The 16,805-nt window shown below is 39.2% G+C and overlaps 1 protein-coding gene across 1 annotated transcript; it reads right to left on the bottom strand.

Moving 5' to 3' along the window:
• Positions 1–1,149: 1,149 nt before the first annotated feature.
• Positions 1,150–5,250, bottom strand: LOC113757787 (probable lysophospholipase BODYGUARD 4). The gene is made up of 4 exons (XM_027300907.1): positions 4,576–5,250; positions 2,195–2,544; positions 1,823–2,019; positions 1,150–1,697 (listed from the first exon to the last, which is right to left on the bottom strand). Exons 1-4 carry the CDS (start codon positions 5,048–5,050, stop codon positions 1,370–1,372), a joined length of 1,350 nt encoding a protein of 449 aa, XP_027156708.1. The 5' UTR covers positions 5,051–5,250; the 3' UTR covers positions 1,150–1,369.
• Between the last annotated feature and the right edge of the window lie 11,555 nt (positions 5,251–16,805).

Genomic DNA, 16,805 nt, shown 5'->3' on the forward strand with positions numbered 1-16,805 from the left:
ACCAAATTAATTACACTTTCTTAATCTGTGTGAAAAAAAAATCAAGACTAACAAAACGGGACGGAGGGAGTAATATAATAAAAAATGGTATACAGAGTGGCACAGGAAATGAAATAAAAGATTCGTTGAGTTAAGCTCTATCTTATTAGTCTTTTTATTACTGATTGTATTCATTGAATAAGTGTTCTCAAGAGGAGTTAAAAATCATAGCTCCTATGCATGAGAGTGCGCTCAAAATTGTGAAGAGCTTACAGGTCTCACTCTGTGGAAGAGATCAAAGTGTACTTAGAAACTTTGAACTTGGAGAAATATATGAATATATGTATCAAATATGGTAAGAAAATCACTGTAAATCTGTAAGACCATTACTTTGTGCATTTACTGATATTACTATTAATTGATCAATCGCCAAGCTTAAGCTCCTGGAATCATTATCATGGAGATTGATTGTATCTATCATTGATTCACATTTTGCTTTTCTTAAGATATGTAAGAACCTGATATTTGACTAATTGGCAAAACTCTGAATCGAACTTTTTGCAGTTCTGCTCAACCTAGGACAACAAACTTGGGAAGCAGTATCACTTAGAAAGATGTTGAAGGCCTCTTGATTGGTTCTCTTTCTTCCTAGTCAGAGGGAGGTTTCACAAATGAAAAAGGATGTTACCACTATGATAAATTGGCCCCTGTGGGGTTTCTGTCCCACATCGGCTTTCGGGGGTTTGGGGTTTGGGTAGTTAAGTCCTGGGAGCAATCCAAAAGTTGCCGGCTTTTGGGTTGACTTCTGGGATTAAGGTTTAGTTAGTCAAATTCCGTTTCCGGAAGAAGAAAAAAACAATGGCAGTAATCTGCCTGCGTCAGTCCGAAAGAAACTCTGCTTGGGTCGCCGTTCTCTGGGCTTGTGGGGGGCCTTCACCGCTTAGTAGCAGCGGGTCCAATGGGCTTGGTCCCTGTGGGGTTTCTGTCCCACATCGGCTTTCGGGGGTTTGGGGTTTGGGTAGTTAAGTCCCTGGGAGCAATCCAAAAGTTGCCGGCTTTTGGGTTGACTTCTGGGATTAAGGTTTAGTTAGTCAAATTCCGTTTCCGGAAGAAGAAAATGTTACCACTATGATAAAAATTAAATTAAGACAAATTGACTTTGCTTGCACATTGCCAACAAGATCCCTGCATGTTTTTCAAGTGAAGATAAGGCACATGAAGCCATGAAAACCAATTTGAATCTGCACTAAATCCAATAACCCTGCCTTGTTTAGGCATTTGAAACAAATTTCCCTACACTGATGAAAGTAAATCCTTAAAAATCAAATCATCTGCTGGAGAAAGTAGTTCACAAATGGGGGTTAGTGGTGGATTAATTCCACATTTTCGTCTAATGCAGATCAGCAACAGAAGACCATATACGTTCCAAGTCCCTTGTAAAATCTTTTTCTCTACCTAAAACTACACTGCCGTGGTTGGCATTGGCAATCTTGTCAATCTCTGCTTCTTGAACTTGCTTTTGAATGTTGATGCTGCATTCAATTGGGACTACTTGATCTCGAGTGCCTTGGATAACATTGATTTTCACTTTGGCCATTCTCAAAGTCTCCAAGTACTTATCAGCTAATTTAGCCCCTCCACATATGACATTATGCATTGTGTGCCAAGCAGAATGATGAGTATGCCGAGTCAAGTCTATAAACGTAAAATGTAGATTCCTGAAGCAGAAAGAGGTACAATTCAGTTCTACTTTGAAAATTTTCAAGGATTGTTGAAATGCGTCCACACAAAAAAAATAAATAAATAAAATAAAATCAAGATTGATGCTTATTGTATAATTTACCTTCTCCTGGTGATGAATTTCAAGAGTGATTCCCACATTTGATGATTTCGGCAAATAATGAAGCACACACATCTGCCTAAGTGTTCATACCAAGACATAAATGATGAACCAAATAAAAGAGGTGGCCACAGTCTTTTCGCTGCAAGTCTTTCAAGTGCTACCATACTAGCATCCTCTCTCAAAGAAGAGAAGTAAGGCTGAAATAGCATGAGATCACATTGTCATATAGACACAACAGAAATGAAAAACAAGAAGGAAAAATAACAGAATTGTATCGTAAAAGGATTCTGGGACAAAATTCGATCATCCCATGATGCTTCTCACTTTATAGCTTCAAACAGCATTTTACTGTTTAACATATCGTGCACTCACCGGTGCTATGAGGGTTATTGATTTCACAGATTTAGAATGTTTTGCAGCTAATGCCAAAGCAATGATACACCCCATGGAGTGTGCAACTAGATGAAATGAATTCAGCTGATATGGACCGATCACTGAGTACTCAATCATTTCTAGGTGATCCTTGAGGGTGTAAAAACAGTCCCTCGGTTTTGGACTTCTCCCAAATCCCAATAGATCTACAGCAAACAATCTGCAATTTTGCTTTGCAGATTCAGATAAATTAGGAAATACAGTTTCTGTCCAGAATGAGGAGGATGAGAGAAAACCATGCAAAAATATCACATTTTCGGCTTCCCTTTCTTTGCTGTCCACCCAGCTAGCTGCCAAACACACAATGTCTGTCATTACCAAGTCTTACACAAAAAAGTCAGTTGAGCTTTTGGAATGCTGATGCAACATGTTTTTAGTGATGCAGCAAATCTTGTACCGAAAATATTCAAATGCAAGTTCCTTATCTAACATGTGAAAATTCTTCTTTAATGGTTTGCTCCCAAAAAGCATAGCTTTTGATTCTTCCAGGCAAGGTAGTGAGAGAATAATGCTAGTGGAAATAAGAAATACAGATAGAAGAAACATTTATGTCGATTTATCATAGACATCTACATGGATTATGTCTATTTTGCCAACTGATATGCATGTTTCTTCGAGTATTATTAATTGAAATGGCCAGAACAACCATCAAATTTGGACTTTTGATTAAAACATGTGACTGGAAAGTTTTCAAAACAGAAAAATTAATCATCAATTTGGAATTTTACTGCTTTAAGCATTTGAGATAATGTCTTTTCTGCTTAGGCCACAGTCCAATAATTTCAGTAGCTTCTTTGAGTGCCCTTGTTATTGTCAGAGTTTTCTTAGAAAATACCCTAATACAATGCCAGTTTAATGATTGAACATCTTTAAATTGTTTATATCATGCACAAGTTATGCTGCTGAAATTGTTGTTTGGTAAAGTATAAAGAAAGCAGCTTTGTCTGTGCAGGCATACACTGTTGAAATCATCTTTAGGGGCCCAATCTACGTAATAGAATTGCTTGAAATACAAATAACAGGGTAAGCAGGGAAACTAGTTGCTGCAATACTTCGAGAGATTGACTTGTCAATAAGGTTCAAGAAACTGAATTATCAGTAGTGTTACTAGATGTTGAGGCACACCTAACAAAGCCAAAAAATTCCACTAGTTATAATGGTCCAAAAAGGCAAGAACAATCCTTGCTAAATCCCAATTCTTCTGTTGGATATACTCTTCCTAAAAGTATTATGCCACTTCTAATTTAATCCAGCAAGGGCTCCTTATCTAGCTGACAAAATACAAAGGGCAGGTTAACCAGGGGAGCTAGTTGCTGCATTACCTTCAGAGATGGAGTAGTCGCTAAGGTTCCAGAAACTGGAGAATCATTGGAACTGGATACTCAGCCACACCTAACAAAGGCAGAAATATCCACTCATCATAATGGTCCCAAAACTATCCTAAAATTGTTCTGTTGGACATACTCTTTCTAAAAGTGTTATGGGCATTTTTATCTTATCCGGCTGCAGCTCCTTATCTAGCCACAAAACACAAAGGACAAGAAAAGATTCCACATTACATTAGCTCACAGCCTCACACTATTCCAAGAGTCTGCCTGCAGTTTGTCATTTTATAAGCTATTAGCATCATTTACTGCATTTTGTAAAGCCAATTGAACTCTAAAGAGAAAGAAGTTTTTGAATGAAACTGTTTGGTTGAGTTCAAGATTATTATATTCTAGAAGAAAAAAATTTATAATATTGGCAAATTTAATCTCTACGTACATTAATGTGATTACATATTAATCTCTCTTGCTGCAAATTTTACATGCAAAACCGTGACAGCTGATCCATAAAATTCCATCCAAAAGGACTACAGGGACCAAATATCTACCATCCTCAGGACTGAAATGACACAAAATTAGCAATCTCATTTACCACTTCCAGTTCTAAAGCAGATAAACTAGAACGAGACGAGGGAGTTCACATTCGATACTAATACTCCAAAAATGACATGGATTGCAAATTCAGCAAAATCCCATGGTTTACAATTTTGCATTAGAAATTGGATAACTTTTCTTTACACTCTCAATATGTAATTTTCTTTAACAAATTTAGATTATACCACATAATATGAATTTAAATTATGCACATGTGACATATATCTGTAGTTACTAGTGTAAAAAAATCACTATACTGGTAATGCACAAAAAGTTAATCCTTAGAAATTAATGTGAAATTTTTGTAGTATAAAGGTCAAACATTCGCGACTAGAATTAGAACTATTTAAAACATGAGGGACTAAATCTATAATATCACAAATGCAACACATACAGTTTTACCTCTTTCTGTCTGTGGTTCTTGGACCACAACGTGAAGCTTTGGATCATCAGCATTTTTCATCCACTCAACACAAGAATCACACCCACAATCAGACCACCTGGTGCCATTCCTCATCTGCAAGAATGATTCACCATCTCTCCATCCTTTTGGAACCAAAGAAATCCCAAGTGACCCCAATAAGCCCCTAAAGAAATTTCTCCTTCGATGAAGCGTTTCAGACAGCTCACTCTCTCCATCAACTTCTACTTGAGCAACATGATGACAATCACCTGTCTTCTCCTTTTCCTCCATTAATTCCATGCAGTAACATGAAGAATAGGCTTTTCCTTCCAGGAATTCATCCAACAATCTATAGAAAATGCACATGAAAACTTCAAGAAAATCCAGGAACAAAAATACCATCCAACTTATTGCTGCTATAATGATTTCTAGACCCTTTTGAATCCATTTTCCAGATTGAACTAGGGTGGCCATTCTCCTCCTCTCACTGCGTGTGAGTGCGTGTGATAAAAGGGAGGGAAGGGGTTGAGGTTTTTGGCTTTTTGGGAGAAGGAGGGAGAGTTGGCGTACGGTCAGCGGAAAAGTAGGAGTTGAACTCCTGGAATCAGGAAAGCAGATTCATGTTAGACCACGTTGCAATGCTTAATACTGTGAATTTTTGGTTGGTGTCAAAATTTACAACATAAATTAGAAAAAAAGATAAAAAGAGCCGTTATGTTTGTCCTTTTTCCTTTTTCTTTTCCTTTGTGTATCTGTTTAAATGTTGTACAGGTGAGATTAAATGTTTTTGCCAACATAAGGAAAGAGTGTTCCAAATGTCCTTTTCTAATCTTGACGATCAAGAAATCATCTTTCAAGGGAAAAAAATAAGCATAAATTTATGCTGCCTTTTGAAGTAAAGGTTTACTACTGAAATTTCAAGAAAATACTGCATCGTACCGGTCATTGTATAATTGTTTCTCTCATCCAACTTTATGTGGTATAGTCTTATACTCCTGTCGCGCCCCATTTTTCGCGAATGGAAAAAGAAAGTGTTTTATAAAAAGATGTGATTTATTAATAATAAATGAAAAAGGACCTAGAATGGGACTTAAAAAGAATGCGACAATTTGAGTCCAAAATTTAGTCTAAAAGGGTTTTTAAGAAAAAATAGGAGTCGCCACTTGGTATGGAGTTTTGGTGTACCAAGTCACCCAAAAATAAAGTAAAATAAAATAAAACCCTTTTTGACAACTCAGGTCTTTTGAAATAACAAGAGAATAATGGTTCGGTGAGTCACGGTTGAAGAAAGGGAAGGCAAAGGTTTGCCAATGACTCAAACTAGGCACCCTTTTCACCTGTTCTAAGCTAGTTGCGAGGTTTTATCAAAATTTTCCTAATTCTATACCTTATATTTATCATATTTGATGTTTTCCTATATGGATGGGCAAATCTGAAATATATTCGAGAAGGACAAAATGTTGCATTTCAAGGGGTTTTATTGAAACCAATCGCAGTTAATGTGCGAAGGTCCAAAAGGAATTCTATTGAAGGTGTCAACGAATTGGCAAATGATGAATATTCAATATAAAATAAAAGAAATTAAATTATATACATATATATAAGTGATCAAAGAAAAGGAGAATGCAACATAAAGGGTACGGGAGGCAAAACTCGTGACATAATTTTCTTATACATGGATTAATAGGGTACTTAAACTAGAAAGTTATAATCACCCATTTCCCATGTTTGAAAAATAATTATCCTAACATGAACAAGCAAATGAATAGCTGTAAATGAGTATGCAATTCTAAATGAATGTATTATTCACTATTATTGCGGTAGGGATGAGTATTATATATATGGAAATATCATGCAGAATGAGAAAAGAGCCTCATGAAATGAAATATGCATGAAGGAATGTGGATTGTGTATTTAGGCTTATTCATACTCCATTAGGACTGAAATCTATGCGTAAGGATGTATCCTAAATGGGTCTACGTTGGATACTACCCATTTCTCGTTTGAGAAAAATCTATAGCTTGCTTACTAGACCAAGCTGGACTAGCAAGTAAGCGAAGAGAGAATCCACAACTAGCGTTGGACTAGTGTGGTGACGTTATGCATTAACAATTCATAGTGAAGCAAATAAAGCATAAATTAAAACAAATAAACACATAAGAGCACGTAACACATAACACGTAAGCATAATATCTAGATGCCAAATCTCTAGTAGAAGGGATATAGAGATATACTTATAGGCACACAGTCTTAATAAACACCAGACGCGTATTCTATTACATCAGGGAGCGCCTAACTACAATCTAGGAGGGAAAAATATAATAAAACAAATCTAATTATCCTATCTATTACATTTTTGAGGTATTTAAATACCTCTCGAATCATTATAAAAACTAACTAAAACATATATAAGAAAATTTGAATGAATATTTAAATCAAATAAATAAAGCATATAAAGATATATAAACACATAGGAACACATAGGAGCACATAAGAGCACGTAATTGACATTGAAATAATAAAATAGGAGTACCTCCCGTTTGAAGTGGTGACTAAATGGAGTCAAATTGTCCTAATTATACTCACAATGAACAAAAGGATCATGGCACCAATTTAATTGAAAAAGAAAATAATAATACAAGTACTAAATTCACACTAATATGTCAGACGTAAAGAAATTTAAGCAAATCTAAAAATTACAAGTTAAGTATATTCAAAAGTAGCATAATTTGCTATTAAAGAAAAGAAACAATCATAATAAAGAGAGTCAAAATTCATCAGGGACTGAATTGCAAAAATTGAAAAACTTTTGGGGACAAAAATTATATATTTTCAAAGTTTAGGGGTCAAAATTAAATGAAAGATAAATTTTAGGGACCAAAGTGAAATTAAATTAAGGACCTAGATGAAAGGAAATTAAAATGTTCTGGGCCGAAGTGAAACTACTCCAGAGATCAGGGCTAAAGTGCAAATTTCGGTTTCTGATTTGGGCAAGGAAAGGCCATCGGGCCATCATTTTATTTCTTTGGGCCGAACACTACCTAAGCCCAGCCAAAAGTCCAAGCCAAACGAGCAGGCTAGCCCATCTTTTTATCACTCAAGCCTAACAAAAACATTGCATGGGCTCTAACCTTCTAACCCAACCGAAACCCAAAAAAATAAAACAAAACCCATTCCCAAAAACCAACCAAAACTAACTCTTGGCCCATCAGAAAAAAAAAACATCAGCCGAATTTCTTTTCTTTTTTCTTCTTTCTTTCTTTCCTTTCTTTTCTTCCTTCCCCAATCGTTTCTTTCTCTGCTTCTTCGGCCAGCTGAAGAAGTTTCAGCTGGCGGCCGCCGGTGGCGCCGCCGCCACCGCCGGCGACCTCTCCGGTCATCAAAATTTCTCAAAAATACACCTCCCCACTCCATTTTTCGCGTAGATTTCATTTCCGCAGTTAGTTTTTACAAAAGATGACCCAAAAGTGGTCAAAATGCAAAAAAAACAGCCCAGTTTTTCATTTTTAAAATCACTATAATCACCACTAAAAATCACAAAAATTTATACTACAATACTCCTTACAACCTCTACAATACAACTATGATTTTATTTGACAAGAAAACAACATAAAAGGACTAAAATAAATCAAAACAGTCCCCTAAGATTCTTTCTTTTCATTTTGGTATTTTTTCAAACGGTTAACATGCATGCATAAAAAACATTTCCTTTTCCTCAATCTAGTTCATGCCTTTTCCCAATTTTCAGCAATACAACAACAACAATAAAAACCAGCAAAAGCAAGATAAATTAAAATCAAAATGCATCTAATATGCTTAAAAAAAACTGGAAAATACCTCAATGAAAGTGGAATTGCCTTGGCTGAAGTTTTTCTGATGCCTTTCTTTCTTTTTTCGGTTGAGAGCCAAGAGAGAGAGCCGAGAGCCTCCCTTCTTTTTTCCTTGTCTCTGTTTTTGTTTCTTGTCCTCCGTTTGTGAGAGCCGAGAGAGTAGATTGAGGAAGTAGTTTTTTTTTCTTTTTTTTTCCTTCTTCTTTTGGGTCCAGCCCGAGAGAGTGAGAGAGTTGGGGAGTGAGAGTGGAGTTTTTTTTTTTCTTCTTGTCTCTGACTTCCAAGAGAGAGCCGAGAGAGTGAGGGAGATAGAGTGCTTTTTTTTTCTTCTTGTCTCTCCGTCTAGAGAGCAGAGAACCGAGAGGGACTTGTAGCCAAAGTGGAGCTTGTGTGTTGGATTGCCCAAAATGATGGTTTCTTAGCTAATGAAAAGAAAGGTGCCTGGCAATTGAGTGTGGAATGGGTTAATAGGGGTTTTGGTAGAGAAAATGATTATGATGATTTTTTTTATTTTCTTTTTTGTTGTTTGTTTTTTTTTTTGTTGTTTGTTTTTCTTTTTTCTTTTTTTTTTCCTTTTTTTTTTTTTTAAAAAAGCAAACCTGCAAAAATGAGAAAAATGCACATTAAAATACTAGAAAATAAATAATTCATTAAATAGAAAAATCTTGAGAAAATATTAAAAATTGACAAAAATTTGGTGTCTACAAGGGGGATTGGTGACCCCACCACTAGCGCTAGAGGGAGATCACCACACCAGGTATCGTACCAGAAGTCGACTAGTCCCTTTCCTAAGCACCAACGAATTCGCGTCTCTGCAAAATCTCGGACTGCTAACAGTCGTCGCCATGACGCCGGGGGATGATCCACCACAGCGATTGACGGGTGGGAGTCCTTAATGTACTTACTGTGCATATACCCAGCCCATATCGAATCATTTCTGCGTAACTGCCACCACGACTTGCAGGCGAAGGCCTTTGCCGACTCAAAAAAAGAGCGAAACCCCAGACCCCCTTCTTGAACAGGAAAACATAACTTCTCCCACGTCACCCAGTGCATCCTCTTTGAATCAACATTTGAATCCCAGAGAAATGAGTTGCAGATCCTGCCTAGGGCCGTCACCACAATTTTGGGATGGCAAATTGCCTGAAGCAGATACAGAGGAATCGAGCCGAGCACGTGTCGAATGAGGACAATCTTACCTCCCGTACTCAGAAGTTTAGAACTCTAATGGAATAGGCGTGCTCGTAGCTTAGCCAGTAGGGGATCGAAGACTATGGTGCCCATCCTTCCACGGACCAGGGGAACCCCTAGATATTTTACTGAAAAAGATTGTCTATGAAAACTCAAGGTAGTCTCCACCAACCTAATGTGATCCTCCAACATGCGAGCGGGTGTAAGGAAAGTGCTCTTCCCCGCATTTACCTTCTGCCCGGAATATTTTTGATAGAGAAGGAGAAACTCATGCAGTACTATCAGGGACGGTTCCGAGCACCAAGTGAAGATGATTGTGTCATCAGCAAAAGCCAGGTAGGGAACCGTGGCACCAGCAGACACAAACCTTCTGTCCTTATGGTAAAATCCAAGCTGTTGGAGACCCTGCCCTAGGAACTCTGCTATAAACAAAAAGAGTGCAGGCGACAAAGGATCCCCCTGACGCACCCTCTACTAGACTTAAAAAAGCTAGTAGGTTGGCCATTGACCAAAATCGAAAATCACGAGTTAGATAGGGTCCTGAATAGGAGATCTACAGTGACCTCTGAAAATCCAAAACTCCTAAGCATAAAAAGAAGGAAAGGCCATTCCACTCTGTTATACGTTTTCTCCATATCAAGCTTGAGCACCAAATTCGGGTGGGCCAGTTTCCTATCCAACTCCATCACTAGCTCCTGAGCCAGCAAGATATTATCCATAATGCCCCTTCCTGGAACAAACCCCGTTTGTCACGGCGAAATGAGTTTGGGTAGTAGACCCCCCAGCCGATTTGCCAGTATCTTCGATATGATCTTGGAACTCGTGTTACAAAGGCTAATTGGCCTGAAGTCCTTCCACTGGCATGCCCCCTCCGTCTTTGGGATCAGTACAAGTAACGCACTGGAGAAGCCCCTGGGCTGCTGCATTCCCTTAAAAAAATCCTGCTGATAAGAGTTTATTTTACGTATTTTTAAGTGCATTTTATTAGTTAATTTTGAGTTGATTATTTAGTTTTATAAATAAAATAAAGAGGTTTTTGGTAAAATTATATATTTTTGGTAAAAGTGGATAATATTACATTTTTAGTGATTTTAATGGTAAAAACTTCATTTTTATGCAGGAATGATGATTCAATCACCAATGGATGTCAAATGAGGTGAAAAGTAGATAATTGGTGATGAATTCAAGTGGTAACAAGAAGAATGAAGTGAAAAACGTTCAAGTGAGGAAATGCAATACAAGTCAGTTTTAACACTCTTCGGTATTTTGACCATATCTGGAGCTACACTTATCAGATTGAGGTGATCTTTATACCATTTTAAAGCTAAGAAAGAGATCTACAATTTGTATGAAGACATCGAAATCCAATTCTACCATTTTTATGGACAAAAAGTCAGAATAAAGAAGCTGCATTCTGTGGTCGGAAGTTAAAACAGAGGTTTGACCAGGTGATAGTATTTCGATCATATCTCAGGCTACAAAGCTCCGATTTAGATGATTCTTGAAGCATTGGAAAGCTAACTCAAAGAGATAAAACTTTTGTGTTTTGCACAAAAGCTAGTTTGGCCTTTATCATGGAGAAAATCGCAGTTGAAATAAGGTCAGAATGAAAACGCGAGTATACAAAATGCGAGTTGATGCCGCGTTTTGTGTAGCGCGTTTTATAGCCGAAATTCTACAATTTGACTCAGCCATTTCTCTTGTATTCATACCACTTTCCAACTATAAGATGCAAGGGAATTCGGTGCACATGCTTCAGAAGACAAAAGGGCAAGAAAAGTAGCTTATTTTCAAGTCAAAAATATTGGTTTTTGACTATGCTAACAAAGTGGAGATTTGGGAATCAAAGGTTAGAATTTGACTTGGAAAAATAGAGCCTTTGAGTAGTTTTTATGCAGAGACATTGAGGGAGGTCTGGACATCTAGACGTAGCTAGTATTCTCACTAAAAAACATAGTCTCTCTAGCTAGGTACTTGCAAGGGGCAATTGAGGTTTCATCTTGTAATCATCTAAGTTCAAGACAAAGGAGATTTTTGGAAGGCTTCACCATATCTTGGCTAAGACTTTCTTTACTCTTTTTGTATTTGTAATTCATGATGATTTACATTAATGAAGTTATGAGTATTTCATCATTCATGAGTAGCTAATTTCCTTTATCTAGGGAGTAGATGAAGCTTATTGCCAAATGATATGAAGTGATTGTGATTTATACTTGTTATGTCTTGTATTAACTTATCTACTTGTGTGTGTTGGATTACTTGTTGTTGCTTGATCACCAACAGCAGGTTTATAGTTATTTTTACTCGTTGAGAAATGGTAAAAATAATGGAATGACATAAGTAGAGCTTGAGTAGTATATTCATGAGAATAGAAATACATTCAAGTGGATAAAATCTATATTTCAGGTATGCACAAAACAGATTTAGTATTTTCCAAGAGATTAGGAAAAACTAATTTGTTTTAACCCATTATTATCATGAGAATGTGATTTTGGTATTGTTGAAAATGAATCCTTGGTTAAACAAGAGTTGTAACAAGTGTTAAATTCATTCATTTTAGATCTTTTGTGTCATAAGTGGAATCTACATCCTTAGATCTTAATATTTAGTGAATTCTACTCCTTTTGTGAATTTGCATTTATCTAGTTAAGAATTTTTGTAGTTGGATTAAATTCTGAAATTTCTGCTCAAATTTATTGTGAGTCTAGATAATAGAGTAAATTAGTATCTAATAATTGTTTTAATTGCTCCTCGTGGGATCGACCCGATACATACCCAATATTACGATTTTGGCCTGTATACTTGCAGTAAAACGGGTATAGTTTGGAATTAAACTTGCACTTAAAGTAAAAACCCGTCACCTGCACTGCCCCAAGTAGATCATCTTTGATAATCTCCCAGCACTGTTGAAAGAAGCCCGCCCCGAACCCGTTCGGCCCCGGAGCACTACTTGCATCCATAGAGAAAACCACTGTTCGGATCTCCTCCTGGTCCGATAAATGCCGCAACCCCGCGTCCTCTTCCGCCGCAACTCTGGGCAACTCTAGGGGCAGAGTGGGAGGAGGGATAAACCCACTGGATTGGAATAATGCTGAGAAAAACCATACTGCTGAATCTTGTATGTCGCTCGTGTCCTGAATCTAGCCCAGAACTTCATCTTTAATCCGCGTGACATAGTTAGAGTTTCTCCTCTGTTTGACCACGGATTGGAAGAAGAAGGTGTTCGCATCCCTCTTCTTGATCCACCGAAGCGCTGCCTTTTGATGCCAGAACTCGCATTCCACTGACAATTCTCTTAGATACATGGCCCTTGCCTCATGTAAACGGGTCTTCGAGGAAACGTCTCCTCTTGAGTCGAATTCCGCCTCCCGTTGTTTGTATGTATCCTCTGCTGACTGAACTCGAGCAAATATATTCTTAAACTCCTCCTTGTTCCACTTTCTTAGCTGAGTTCGAAGGGACGACAACTTGGAGTGGAAAAGGTGCATCCCGACTCCTGACCCCGACCCTTGCCAGACTGTTGATACCGTTTCCCGGAAGGTGAGGTGTCGATGCCACATGTTTAGATACCTAAAAGAAGGCCGAACTGACGCCCCCGACCCCGCTTTGATCAAGAGTGACGCATGATCGGACCGACCACGAGGAAGGTGAGAGACTCTTGTGACTGGGTATTCTGCCGCCCACCGGGCATTAATGAGAGTCATGTCCAAACGCTGCCAAACCGTGCTATTCGTCCAAGTAAAGGGACACCCATCAAAGTCAACCGGGGAAAGCCCGCACGCAAACATGGATGAATTGAACTCATCCATGTTATTGTCATTAGCTGGACGCCCCCCTCTCCGCTCTTCCGAGGATGCTATCACATTGAAATCCCCAGCTATAATCCACGGCTCACTCCTCCCCATACTGAAATCCTCTAAGCAACTCCAGATGGGTCGTCTCCCCACTCTAGTGCACTTAGCATAGACCGCCGAAATAGAAATAGTCTCGCCTGACTGGAACGTGAGTCTACCATGCACAACCTGCTCCGCACCCTCTTGAAAAGAGATCTTGAAAGTCCCGCTCCATAAACACCACACCTTGCCGTTTAAGAACGAGGTCTCGTGGTCCAGCTTAAGCCTTCTACGGACCGTGTCTAATTGCTTAACTTCAGACATGGGCTCCAGAAGAAAAACCAAGGAAATCTTATGGTTCTTGCAGAGTTTATGTAAATGCTTAATAGAGTCAGAGCGCGAAGCGCCCCGTATATTCCAAACAATGAAATTAATTGGATTTATCATAGGAACGAAGGGGATACTTAGCTTGAGACGAAGCTGACACTTGCGTGCGTTTGCCCTTAGGTCTGCCCACCTTCCTCTTGAGGTTCGCACCTTGGATGTCATTCATGTCATGTTTGGCCTCCTCTCCAGAATTAGAAGGAAGCCCCGCCTGGGTGGCTATCTCTTGGTGAAAAAATTGTAACTCCTCCAATGTCACGTGTGTCTCTCCTAGACTCCCGGACGACATCCGACGTCCCCATGCTTCTCCCTGCGGATGAGAAGACGTTGGGGATGGGGAGGCGCGATCAGCCTCTAACGTCCCAGCCAACCCACAGCTTTCCCCTAGCGTACTAAGGACTTCAAAGCGATTGCCCATGCCGCTCCTTTTTCCCTCCTGCTCTGCTACCAACGCTTGAAGGGGCACTGGCATTGGCGACGGACATGCCTGTGGGGAATGCTAGGCTTCCGACACTCGATGCTGCTCCACCTCGTGAGAAGGTTCCTGCCGGCAGTCCTGTGCAGGAAGTTCAAGCGCCACAGCTGCCATGTTGTCATGCATTGCCTCATTCGCTTGGGTCTCCGTCTGCGGTTGGGTTGCAATCCCTGGAGTCTGGTTCTGCCCGTGAGGAAGCACCGCGTCCCGCAGGGGCAAAGGAGGTACGGCCATGGCCTCCCTAGCGGCAACGTTCTGAGAAATGCCACTGTCGTGTGATTTGGCCAGTTTGGGGACAAACACTTGACGGTTGGACTGGGCTGGCACCGGCTGGGCCGCAGCGGACAAAGGCTTAGGGGGACGCAGGGATGGGTTTTTTATATAGCGCTCCGCCTCCTCATGTCCAAATCTATTGCAAAAAGTGCAGAAGGCCGGCCACCCCTCAAACTCCACCGTTGCCAAAAGCCAAAATCCTCATCTCCGATCCATATGCGCTTGGGTGGCGGCCTGGAGACGTCTAGTTCGACCAGAACCCTGGCCACTGACGGGCACCGCAGATCCGTCGTTGCCCCATCAATTCGCAGCAGCCTTCCCAACGTCGATGCAAGTTTGGAGAGTTGCGTCTTGTGGAAGAAAGAGATGGGAAGCTCTGGGAAAGTGACCTAGACAGGGGCCACAGCAATCTCCTGGTTTGCTCTAAAGTCCAGCGACCACTTTGAGACTGTCATGGGCGAACCATTGATATACCAAAGCCGACGCAAAAACAGTCTCGTGTAATCTTCTTGAAGGGTAGGGCGCATGATTTGGGTCCAACAGACCCACAGAGCAGGAGCCTTTCAAGCCCAAGGATACGAAAAACTTACGTATGAGATCCATAGAGGGTCGGCGTACTCCGAATCTCCCTACCAGCGCATGGCGAAAAGGTTCCGCCAGGCGCAGCATGTCCCCTCGGGTCATCCGCAGTGCAGGCTCTCCTCGAAAGGAAGAGACTACTCCAACCTCCGCACCCACATCTGGCCGGGCAGAACAGACAGCCGCTACAAAGCTCCTGGGCGCTTGAGCAGAATTGGCAGCGGAGGGATCCACAATCTGGTGTCCAGGCGGCGTGGAGGCCGCCATGGCCAACAAGCCAAAACAGAAACCCTACGCCCGTCTTTTTTCCTTTACACTTGGGTGGTCGTCAAAGCTCTTCACAGTAGTTAGAAGGACTTCACATTCAGGGCCCTAATTACAATCTAAGGGGGAATTTAAAAAATAATAAACTAATTATTACATTTATCTAACTAAATATATTTTTAACAAAAATTAAATCATATCTATTACATAAGCTAACTAAATACATGTTTTGACCATCTATCTATTACAATTTGACATTTTAATGCCTCTCAAATAATCATCAAAATTAAATAAACTAAATGAAACCTAAAATGAATAAAAATGAATAATTAAAGGAATAAGCACTCAAAACATGCAATTACACATAAAAAACACATTGGAGCACATAAAAGAATTTAAAATAATAAAAGAGATTACCTCCCTTGAAGTCTGGTTAAATGAGGGTGAAATTTGCCCTACTTATGCTTCAAAATCAACAAAATGATCAAGACACCAATTTAATTATAAAGAAATGAAAATAATCATAAAATCTACCAAGTAAAGCGCTTAAATGATAATTAACAATTAAAGAAGAAAGGCAACTTGTATTTAAGAAATCAAAACTATTAGGGATCTAATTACAAAATTTAAGAAAGTTTTTGAGGTCAAATTATAATTCTTACAAAGATTAGGGTTCAACATTAAAGAAAAATAAAGTTTAGTGACCAAATTGTAATTAAATTAGGGACCCAATTGAAATACATCTGAAGTTTTTAAGGCCACAGTAAAACAACTCAAAAATCCAGGGATTGGAATGCAATTTACGTTACCAGATTGTTGATAAAAAGGACTTTGGGCCATTTCTTTTAATTTCATTGGGCCAAGAATTCCTAAGCCCAACCTAAAGTCCAATAAACAATCAGGCCAGCCCATCTTTCACCAATCAAACCCAACCAAAGGGAGTGGGTTTGACCCTCTCAAGCCCATCCGAAAAACCCAAAAATAACCAAGACCCATCTGCCATACCCAACCAAATAATCCTAAACCAGCTCTCATCTTATTTTATTAAAACCCAACAAGATTAACTAACAACTAAAAATTATCAAACCCTAATTATGTCCTAAAGTCCAAAATTAATCTACCCAAAAACATGTTTAAAATATAAAAAAGATGATTAAGACGTACAAGGGGACAAAATGGTTCATTTGCATAAGTTTTTGAGCCTTAGTGTAAATACTTCAAAGTTTGGGGGTCAAATGCTAATTTTGGAAAAAACCATGCAAATGGTTCGAAGAGCTTTCTTCTTCTTCGTAGCTATCTTCTGCAACATTCTGGGTTTATCAAACACAGCAAAGATTGACACAAAATGTTGCATCATAAAAGGAAAACAGTCAAGACATGAATAAATCCAGCCAAAATAT

This window comes from Coffea eugenioides, unplaced genomic scaffold (genome assembly GCF_003713205.1).
Source record: "Coffea eugenioides isolate CCC68of unplaced genomic scaffold, Ceug_1.0 ScVebR1_3322;HRSCAF=4518, whole genome shotgun sequence".
Taxonomy (NCBI): domain Eukaryota; kingdom Viridiplantae; phylum Streptophyta; class Magnoliopsida; order Gentianales; family Rubiaceae; genus Coffea; species Coffea eugenioides.